The 11,487-nt window shown below is 37.7% G+C and overlaps 1 protein-coding gene across 2 annotated transcripts in view; it reads left to right on the forward strand.

The window, feature by feature from the left end:
• senp7 (SUMO specific peptidase 7) overlaps window positions 1–11,487 on the forward strand; it is a 16,330-nt gene continuing 4,843 nt past the window's right edge. Inside the window, exons 1-14 of one of the 2 annotated variants that reach the window (XR_010915149.1) lie at window positions 1–325; window positions 900–988; window positions 1,829–1,894; window positions 1,976–2,082; window positions 2,959–3,210; window positions 4,296–4,417; window positions 5,333–5,448; window positions 6,423–6,753; window positions 7,189–7,304; window positions 8,264–8,413; window positions 8,548–8,581; window positions 9,387–9,614; window positions 9,894–10,333; window positions 10,670–10,797. Coding sequence is in view for 1 of the 2 variants with exons in the window: in XM_067515356.1 (XP_067371457.1) it covers window positions 932–988; window positions 1,829–1,894; window positions 1,976–2,082; window positions 2,959–3,210; window positions 4,296–4,417; window positions 5,333–5,448; window positions 6,423–6,753; window positions 7,189–7,304; window positions 8,264–8,413; window positions 8,548–8,581; window positions 9,387–9,614; window positions 9,894–10,333; window positions 10,670–10,797 (2,147 nt within the window). In the remaining variant the exon portion in view is untranslated. The remainder of the gene's footprint in view (window positions 326–899; window positions 989–1,828; window positions 1,895–1,975; window positions 2,083–2,958; window positions 3,211–4,295; window positions 4,418–5,332; window positions 5,449–6,422; window positions 6,754–7,188; window positions 7,305–8,263; window positions 8,414–8,547; window positions 8,582–9,386; window positions 9,615–9,893; window positions 10,334–10,669; window positions 10,798–11,487) is intronic. The other variant, XM_067515356.1, reaches the window with a different exon arrangement.

An 11,487-nucleotide genomic window follows, 5' to 3' on the forward strand; every position in this document is an offset into this window, starting at 1 on the left:
ACCACAAACACTGCCGGAAACGTTTATTATAGGGACACTGAGGGCTTAGAGTGACTTATGTGATGTAAAATTAAAAAAACTACCACAATTTCCTGCGTAGACTAACGTTACAGCGGAACAAACGTTCACCTCACGAGTGTAGGTTAGTGTTGTTTTCCTGATGCAATTCCGCTGGTAGCCGGATGTTGGTGAAACGTCTGTTAACTACAGATTCGGGTCCGGCGAAATGTGTTGCAAGGTGCTGGTGGAACCGTTCGCGGGGAAATAGTTATTGGCATTTAGCTTTTATATACTGTGTTGATGTCACTTTAGGCCTTGGCCTCCGGTAAGCTTTCGCTCTTCTACGGTTAGCTTGGATAAGGTAGCATTGACATGATTAGCCCTCAGTTAGCTAGCGGCAGCGGATCTCTGTTTGTCGCTTTGTTTTGTTCTGGTGCTTGAACAAAAGCCACTTTTACATCAAACACGTGGTTTGCGGGGTTGTCGATAACAATGGCAATGATATGTGTGGTCTGTTTTGAAATGATGGCTTTGCACGTGCTACCTGTGCAAGACAAATGTCTCCTCGAATGACAAGAAACATCTCCAGGGTTTCATAGTTGGCAAAGTCAGTCTCTTCTGATTAGCTTCAAGACGGTGGTCTTAATTTCATCTTTAAGACGTAACGTTGGTGTCGCATAGAAAGTGATCAGACATTACTATTGTGCCTGATTTAAAAATGGACATACTCATAACAGCTAAAAACAATATTCTCCGTTAATGACCGTTGTTACATTCATAGCAGAAGCTAATTCATATTACTGTATTACTGTTCCGGATACTCATGATCGACCCTTTGATATTTGACTTATTGTGATAGATACAAAACTTTTTTTAAGAAAACATATTTTTTCTTGCAGGGTTCTTGCTGTGCCTTAGCAAATCGTGGATCATGATGGAGCGAAGAAGAGCTTTAACTCTTCCATTCACTGTCGACAAGGATAATTTGGTATGTGCGACTTATAGATTCAAAATAATCATTGCTATTTATCTCATAGTGATGCTTGCTTAACCGTTGCTGTCATAAGCTGTGCTGATCACAAGCTCTTCATGATGTGGAATTGTTTGAAAATTCTACTCTGTGCTTGTTTATACACGGGCAGACTTGTTCCTGTGATAGCTATTGCTTTTCCTGTATTGCTAAATTTTGGAGAGAAGTAAGCACACTTTATCGAATAGCAGTGAGGGCAGGGCAGTGCGCAACTTGAACATGTTTTGTTTATACATTTGCATTATCAAAACATCCATGCCGTCGTCATGCTGCTGTTTCCATAACAATCTCCTATTAGGATCACAACTAAGGCTCTTTTATAACCTGTCTGTAATCTGATTGTTCTCTAACTAAATAAATTTCACATCAGGTAAGATTATAAAATTTATAAAACTTTTATTTTTTCATTTAAAAACACCAGTGCCATGGAAATGTCAGCGTTCTGTTAGTAGTGTCATTTGTTTCCAACTATTTAAGGGTCTTGCACAACTTCTAGACGCTACCTAGTTGCAAAGTGTTTATTTTATTTGTTTCTTGGCAAATTTAAATCTTTAAATCAAAAGTCCAAACTCCTAAAAAGAAAATGAAAAAATCACAGATAAAAAAATCAAAATTATTAGAACAAAGGATTGTTTGGTATTTTTGCTTTAAAAAATACTTAAAATCATATTTTAAATCAGTTACCTTCATTTACATATCACACATTTATTCTTGCTCTTGCTTCACATCTGTGGAAGAGTATGCAAGCTTTTGGCTAATACATGTAGTTCATTTGACTAAGTGCTCTGTGAATTTTAGATGGAAAACCCGCTCAAAATCCCCATGAGATGTCTTTCACCAGAGTGTGGAATGTTAGAAAGACAGGTACTGTCCAATTCTCTGTCTCTGACCACATAAAACATTTAATTCTGCATTATTCTCACAGAATATCCCCTCCTTAAACAGGTTTCATGGACTGCAATAGCAGGTTGCAAACTCAAACAAAATGAATCGCAGCTTAAAAATGGATCTATGAACAACCGTGGAGCCATGGTCTCACTGGAAATGGCCAGGTAAGCAGGCATAATCGAGAGAGGTATAGTATTTTTCCCCACTTTGCTTTTTTGTTTATTTATTTACCAAACTAATAACACTCGGACTAGAGTTTTTACCACCGGACTAATTATTTCTATTAATTACAGACTGAAATACTTGGTCATCATTTTATCAGTCAGGTGAAACTGACAAATATATTCTGACATTTATTTAACACTCTCCAGAACCATATTTTTCTTGTGAAGGTCTTTGCAGTTTCTTAAACCTCCACTAGATGGGGCACCCGCCCTGAAAAAATTATTTATTAACTTACCTACTTATTTACCTACAGATGAAGCTTTTTAGCGGCTTCCTATCAGTTCCTTAGCCAGTTTGTCTGAAAAAAAACATTTACTGCTAGGTTTGTAGTGCAGATAGCATGGTAAGAAGTTTTGGATAAAAGCAAAATAAAGATAAAAAGTCAGCAGTGTTCCTTTTTTCCACTGCTATGAAATTAATTATACATTTTTTTAAACAACTAAAGTTGGATTAAAGGGATATTCAATGCAGTACATTTCCAAAAAATAACTCTCAGCCTATATATAACTTAAATTATTATTGCTAGATTTTATAAACTTGACATGGCAAAAGAGTTTGAAAGTGTGAACAAATAAGTTGTCATTCTTAAGTCCAAACAAACAAACAAACCACCAAGTACATTGGCTACAAGAACCTGACTCAAGGCCAAGGTTACCATTACTGTACACGTCTTATCTACACCAGTTCATCCCTCCTTTTTGAGCGTGTGGTCTGACCGATAGTGGTAGATGAGCTATTAGTCAGCTCATCGTCTTATTCATGAGAGGACACTCTAGGAAGATTCTGAATAATTACCTCCCTGCTTCATTTTGTAGGAGGGAGCCCTGTCTCATTCTCAAAGATGTCCTCAAGACAGAGCAGGGGAAGACTTACATCGAAAGGATAAAACAGAGGGATTCTTTGGGAAACGAAGCACAAATGACTAGTGCGCGGAGAGAGAGAGGTCGGTGCATAGAGGGACATCTGATATGCAGAGAGACGAGGTCCAGTCAGAGGGAGGCCAAAAACGAAAAAAAGTGTGTTACTCTTATACACAACCAGTTGGTCACCTCCTTACCCTCTTCAAGGTAGGTACCCTTGTAAAAAAAAGAATAGCATATTATTGGAGGTCTTTTAGTGCTAATTCTGTGTTCTACATTTTTGGAAATACCAATTATACACTCCTCACTTTCTGATAAACACGAGGCCAAATTCAGCAGCCCGTCAGTCGTTCACAATGTGCTTCCCCTTTCTATGCTGACTGTGAATTTGAATTTGGCATGAAGACTGATTTTGACCAGATCTGTTCCAGTCTGTGTCAGCTAGTTAAAACAGTCAGCAGATAAAATCCTGAAGTGTTTGATTACGTCAAGAAATTTTTATATCCAGTTGTTATCAGTTATATTATATACTACTATATAATCAGGTGCATTCATCAAGGGAAAATCACAAAAAAACATCTCCCACACTCTAAAAGATGCCCCAAATCTTTTGGAAATTCAGAGATTACGTTTGTTGACATGAGCACATTCTTCAGTGTGAGAGAACCATTCTACACCTTGTAGCAAAGCTAGTGCAGGTGATATTGATTAAACAAATGAGTGGGGGGACATGTCTGTGCAAGCCACAAAAATAGTCGAGGGCCAAAGCTAATTAATGAATAATATATAGAGGCAATAAAGTGGGCTACAAATTAACATATGGCAAGAACAAATACCCAAGGTGCAGTAAGGTTTAGATTTATGTTGGACGTGTTTATGATGGTCAAGCAGCTCCTTTGTTATTGAGATTTAGGAGACTCACATATTAAGTGACTGGTGACAGAAGGGTCAGAAAGAGTTTAATTATTTTGTTCTTAAAAAAAAAACATTTCCTGTGGGCTGCTGCTTGGCTTTACATATGATGCAATGTCAGGATTTGCTCAGGAGGCAGATTTAATTTTAAAAGTCATAGAATCTGTAATGAAATTTGGCCTAATGGCTTGTATCATTGGCCATTTTCATTACCAGGCAGGAAATGCTGTACTGTTCCAAATAAAATTACTAAACAGAAAGATTCTGGTCTTGAAATATTTTGAGATTAGGTTCAATTTTAGTATATGACAGTCCTCCTGAATTTTTAAACTAGTACATGTGAATTTGATGTTATTTATTTATTAATTTCATGTCTCCAGGCAGAAACTAAGGAGAAAGTTAAACATTTCTGATGAAGATAACAAGGAAGAACATGAAGATAACGAGGCGATGATAAGTGGCAAGAAAAACGGAGCTGGCTACAAGTTCTCAGAGGTTGTAGGTGGGTAGACACAAAGAATTCAGAAGTGCAATTATTGATGTGATGCTGACTCTACGTTGTACCTGCAGTGTACACTTCAGACAAGTAATAGCTCTACATTAAAACAAACCAGAGGTTTTGTGAAAAATAATCGAGTGAGTCCAAAAGTGGAGGAGCAGGTTTATGTGCTTAAAACCTATTAGACACAAAAGCACAGTCTATTATGAGCACTTAATTGGGCAAAGCATAACTTTTACACATGATGTCGCATTATGTTGCAGAAAAAGTTGAAGTGGAGCAAAAGATTTTTTTTCCATCATGCTGTGGTTTCTGCATTTTTTTTTTTTTAACGCAACGTGAAAGCCTGTCTGAATACCGCATTATTCTGGGTTGGTTTTAGCCTTTAATCAGTCATTTCCTACTCCCTGGAAAGCATCAACATTCCACTTTTCCTACTCTCCCCTGAACTTGCTGAAGGATTTCCCAGATGCCCTTTTATATAAGCCCAGTCCCCACTGCTGAGGGCTATACTGACACTCCCTGCCTTGCTTCCAGATGAAATAAATTATACTTAGTTGCTAGTGTTTGTTTTAATTCTCGCATAGCACAAGGGGCCTGCTGAATTAATAGCTTCTTTGTGTTAAATAGAATACAGCAGTTCTGAAGTAGAGCCCAGTGATGGAGTCTGTCTGGAGTGCAAATGTATCGTAGTTAACTGAAAGCGAAATAGAACCCCCCCTTGAAGATGATATGGTACATCTCAAGGGGTGTGATGCATAATAAACTTCCTACCAACTAAAACTGAAGGAAAATAAAAATTAAAAAAACATTATTAATTAATAAACAGAAATTAAGTTAATTAATTTCAACTAGATAGAAATAAAAAGTATAGGTTTGTCAATATGATAGGTTTCACAGATTGTCTCTGTCTCTTAGATTGTGGGTTGTCAGTGAGCTGGAACCCTGCAGAGGATTCAAGAGATTGTGAAGAGTTGTCTCCAGCTAACATTGAGGACAAGTGCATCGACCCAGAAAAAGTACAACTCAGTTTGGTGAGTGCTGTACATGGTCATACTGATGACAACTAAATTAAACCAGGCTAACCCATTACTTAAGAAGTGATAAAATCAAAGCCCAGATATGCGCCTCATTATGTAAATGTGTCTTTCAGTCGCAAAGTCACTTAATAAGGCCCATTCTTTAAAATTCATGACACTAAATTTACTTGAGAGTAATATTTACACAACAATTGAACATTGCGCGCAAGTTTGAAATCACTGCGGAAAGATTGATGTAAAGGACACAAGATTTTCAATTTTCATCTATGCCACATAATTTGAGATAAAAAGAAATACCCAGCAAATTGGTTACATCTAGCTAGAAGCATGAAAATATTGGCAGTGGAATTCTCTGTTTCTGTTCCAGTGGAGAAGTTGATTATTAAATATGAAATTCACTAATGACAAGTTATAAATTTTAGGCTTCAGTGGCCTGGTATATTTTTAGAATATACCTGACTATAAACCAACCAAGATTCTTTATTGATATTATTACTATGCAACTTCGCACAGCTCTATCTCTTTGTGTAGTGTTTATGTGTGTGGTGTCTGAAATGTACATAGTCTGTACAATATTAAACAATGCCGGGTAAGGACAGAAAAAAACAACAAATCTTAAAGCATTATATTGTTTTTAAAAAGTTTAGTTCTGTTAACTAATAAGCCAATAATTGTTTCAGTTTTACGCAGAACCTTTACTTAACCGAGAGCTATGCTTTAAAGTCACAATTCATTATTTTGACAGATTGCACATTAGGACACATTTGCACATTAGAGATTAAGGTTCAACAACTTTATTGATCCCATAGGGAAATTGTGTTGCCCTGTTACAACTGGTCTTGAATAAACAATTACAACTTCCATAAGTATGATTAAGATATTAGGCTGTGTTTTTGTGCTGTATCACACTGAGTGTTCTGATAAATGTTGACAAAAATGATGCACTGTATTCTTGGCTTTCTCAACAGAAAAGGAAAAGAAAAGATGAAGTGTCCCAGTGCAATGGGACAAGAAGCCCTAAATGCCATAGGGAGAGTGTTCTTCGACTCATTGGAGAAGATGGAAGAGATGAAGGAGCAGCCCCTCCAAGTGTTTTTCTTGAAGAATGTGGAGAAGATGGAGACTTGGGAAACCTGGACCGGAGCATTTTACAGTTCACTGTGGGAGGAGATGATAGAACAGAAGTGCTGGTTCCCATTATCAGCCCAAAGTTGAAGGGTGGAGAGGTTATTAGCACTCCCACACAAAGGCTATCATCTAGCCAGGACAGTTCAACCAAGACCAGCCCCTCAGAACCAAGTGAGTATAAGAGAAGACACACACACCTACACACACCTGTTCTTGTTAGGCTGTTCAGTAAAATAACACATTCCATAGTCGCTTCCCTTTATGATCCCAACTAAATGCCTAACCCTAACCTAAACCCAATCCTTACCCCAAGGTTTAACCCTCAAACAGGCCTTTAAACTTGTTAAGAGCAGCAAAATGTCCGCACGTCACCAAAAAGTGTAAAAGGAAAAAAATGTACCGCCCTCCTAAACCTAGATTAGGTTTTTAAAGATCATTTAATGCCTGGAAACACAGATGAATACGTTGAAACTTTTTTTTAACAACCCTTCAAAGGATTACTCTTGTCCTTGTTTACACCTCTCGAGGGAGGTCTAATGGCCAAATAAGGGCATGAATATACTTGGGACTGTGGCTTCACGTTTGGTCTTCATGTGTGTATTTCAGTTGTGCTGTCCAGTGATGATGAGGAGAGTGGTGATGGAAATGTGGAAGTACAAGGACAGACCTCAATGGAAGCTGCAGCCAAACAGCAGAAAACGTCTGACACGCAAGGCATGGAGGTTGGGAGATTGTGTTTCTGTGTCATATTTGAGCTGCACTTCTCAATCCGGAGCACTGTGACATGTTTTAAGATTGATGGATCTTTTTATATAACCTACAGAAACCCTTCTCGCACCACAGGTCTCTAAACTGAGATTAGTTGATGCCTAGATTAACACATAATCATAATTGGTGTTTTGGACTTAATTCACCCCATGGGGGCCTGCTCACCACCTGCTCATTGAATGAAACAAATGGGACTATTTGGCTTGTGTGACAGCCACATAGTCTTGTGTTTGTTTCCTATCTAACGTTAATCTTAGTGTATCTTGGAATACAGTAAAAGGAAAATACTGTTTATTCTCAGCACAATGTTTCACAGACCATTTTCCTTTATGTCACATACTGCAAATAATGCCAACAAAAGATTTATTCCTGGTTTATAGTCAATGCAAGTATTTACGAAAGTGCTCCCACGTCATATAAAATGACATTTTTTTGAATTAATCTCAAATGTTTATTTGTACATTTGCACGAGTTTAGATGTAATCTGTGCAGTTTTGAATTATAACGTCATCTTGTAGAGCAAGGAGAATAATCTTAATACTTTGTAAAGTGTTGTACTTACTCTCTGAAATGTTTTATTTTGATACAAACACAATAGTCTTTTCATTAAAAATTGTTCCCACGTAAACCTTGATTACTTAAAAAAGAAAAAAATGTCTTCTTATGAAAACATAACTTTTAGTTTCTTTTACTGCTTTTATCATGTAAAAAGTTACTCTTGGTGTGAATATTTGTGAATTTTTTACAACTACGTGAGAGGAAATGGTTATTTTTGGTATGACCGATTGTAGGTGCTAAATTGAGACCATATTTAGTTTTTTATGGTAGTGGATAGAAATTTCTAAAAATGTCCTTTTGTAATATTGGTTTCTCCCATGCTGCCAACCAATACATTTGTGTATGTGTGTTGCAGGTGGTTCGTGTATCTGTTAAGGATTTGGTTCTGGACCCTGTTTCCGTGGCACTTCCTTCCACCTCCAGTGTAATGTGCCACTATATAGGCGTAGCCTTTTCCACCATGCATTGTGGAGGTTACCAAGGGAAAGCAAATGGTGACATCAAGGTAATCCATATAAGCCTCAGACATGTGTTTTGCTGATGGTATCACTGTTGGTAATGTCATAATTTAACATGTGAATTAAACAATCTTTTCTGCTCTTTTTTTTTTTTATTTTATTTTATTTTTTTTATTTTCAGATGACTGATGATAAAATCTTAGTTCCACTAAAAGGTAATGCTGTGAATAATTTTCAAACATGTTTTCACCAGTGTCAAAGAAAGAAATATCATTATAATATTGGTGGAGAGGCTGCAGGCCTGCCTGTGTCCCTGGGTGTGGGTTATATAAACTCTGAGCCCATGGGACCTTGTGTCATTGTGTTTTGCTCATGCTGTCTATGCGGCATCCTCTTCCAGCTTAGTGATCTATTTCAGATGGTAAAGTGTGTGTGTTCTGGTATTAGACCCTTCGAGTGTACTTTGATCTGTGAACATGTGAAATCTCCCCATCAGGGAAGTAAGATTGTTACTTCATGAGTTGTGATGTTGGTTAGATGAGGTTTAACTTTAGCAATTGGCTGGTCATTCCACATTTAAATAAATGTGGGGGGGAAACATTTTGTACAAACATTTGGGATTCAAAATTAATTTCAGTGACCCCTATTTTTTCCTTTAGCATCATTTGTGGTGCCAGAATGAAAATATCTCGACAAGTACTGGATGCATTGCCATGAAATTTGCTACAGATATTTAAGTGGATAAATCCTAATAACTTTGGGATCCCTTAACTTTTCGCCTAGCACCATTAAAAGCTGAATTGGTTTTGTATTTATATTGTCAGATATTTTGGTTCATAACCAATCTGCATGTAAATAACACTCCCAAAGATCCAGAGTTACACTGTTCAGAGCTAAATGAAGACTGTTGACCTGCGTCCTTTGCTTATACAATTTTTGCTTGCGATACTATGGCAAAACTGTGTTCGACAGTAATACTGTCCATCATTTCAATTGAACCGGATTTTCTCCTGTTCCTAGACTCTAATGCAGAGGTCAAGATCATGTTGACTATTCAGCAAAAAGAGTTGCGGGGGTACAGTGTTTGGGAGAAGGAGGACATGGAGGCCCAGGAGCTTCACTTTAAGGACAGTGATGAGACTGCTCCTGCTGCCGTCGTTTTTCTGTGTGTGACAGAAACTGCTGCAGCTGCTATACAGAGAGACCTCAGCAAGCTGTGTGGCGAACAAGATAAAACCACAAGCACTGGTGAGACTACTGGAAGGTTCATGGTATAAAATCATGTTCAGTACTTGGAGCCAGTACCTCACTTTGCATTACTCTAAATCCCACTGGATTTGTGTAAAAGTAGTTTTTAGTTTTTTTTTTTTGTTTGTTTTTTTCCTCTATGTGAAGGATTTGGAGAAGATTGATAACAACGTAACATATTGTCCAATAAGAGTTGCAGACCAGACTTCTGCTTAAATAAAGTGTATGTGTGTGCATATGTATCTGTAATATATGTATATATAATCTAATATTTTATAGGCAAGGCAAGCCCCTTCATCCTGCTGACTCTAAGAAATCCTCTGGAAGGGATAGAGGGGGCTTTATTTCGCTCCTTCATGGAAATTAACTGTCTTGGAAGTCTAAAACCTTCCACCATTGTATCCTATGGTCCACGCACAGTTGACATCCGAGGTCCTGTTCTTTCTCTTGATGAGAGCATAGTGCTGATTAGAAGGACTGCATTGGATCCTAACCTCTTGTCTCTGCTGGGTCTGGAAATGACCAATCCTGCACTTAACACGGTCAAAGAGGGTTCCCATTGTGACGGAGATGAAAACACACTAGCACACAACTTGCTGGAGGTTGAGCCGCATGAAAAGACTGTATTAGAGCCAGAGTCTGCACCAGAGCAAGACTCAGGGATACTTCTCAATCCAGACGAGGATCAGAAAGAACAAGAGCTCGATTCTCCTTCTGAGGTAAGTGGTTCCCAAATTATTTTGGCATGTGATCACTGCAGTACCTACTCCATGGGAGTTGAATGATTGGTATTTGAATGAAATATAAAAGTAAAATTGTGCCACCAAAAGCAACAATTAGAGTAAAGTCTAAAAATACATGCATTATTATAAGAAACATATATGTTTGTTCCTTTTTTCCTTCCTTATCCTCCTCACCCTCAAATTTGTTTTGCATCCTATGTGGGTCTGTGTAATCTACCAGTGGTACAAGTGTAACAGTACATGTTACAGTAAATGGTTTGCATGTATGTACATTTCCATATACATTGCATATGTATACATTTCCTCCCGCAGAAGAAAGAGGAGGAACCCACCCATCTATACACATTGTGCCATCGAAGAACCAAAGGATCTTACTCTGTTTCCCTGTGTAAACCACCTTCCAACTGGACTAAGTATAAGCATCAGGGTCTGGCCTGCAGGCAAGTGGCTTAATGTGCATTATCCCATATTCTGAAGTGATGAGCATCTCACTTCAAAGCTATGTTTATTTAGGCGACTCAAATCCGAATCTCTTTCTTTTTTGTGTGTGAATATTCAGGCTTTTCATAGTAGAACTGGTTCATTATAAAATCTGGTCCTACAGCTTCTTTAAAAGAGCCACAACATTGACAGTAATTTTGGGAAAAATCGTGTTATAGGGAAGACGTTTTTCGAAGGCCAACCTGAAAGTTAGCATCTTCCTTGTTTCCTTGACGAATGTGTTTTTCCATTGACGTTTGGATTTTTTTCAAAATAATAAGTTTCTTGATAAGCAGAAGTTTATGATACTTACACATTTTTTTCAGCATAATAATCTGAGATGAGCACCACTTTATGTAATTTGAATCTTGAATATGATTGCCAGAAGTAAAAAGCTGCTGTTAGGCTATAAACAAATTACACCTTGGTTGTGTGACCTAAATAATTTGTAATTCAATTTAGTCCTCTTCTACAAAAGTCTGTTTTTCTAATGACCTGATATGGTCTGGGATTGAACTCAAAGTTGTAAAGGTGGATTAGTGAGTGGATGAGGCTTCATCACTGACCTCATGAGGTTTGATGTTCCAGACAATCTCTGTAGTCTTATTTAGCCGCTTTTTGACACAAATAAAAACTAAAAAATGGCACAA

This window comes from Channa argus, chromosome 9 (assembly GCF_033026475.1).
Source record: "Channa argus isolate prfri chromosome 9, Channa argus male v1.0, whole genome shotgun sequence".
Lineage (NCBI taxonomy): Eukaryota > Metazoa > Chordata > Actinopteri > Anabantiformes > Channidae > Channa > Channa argus.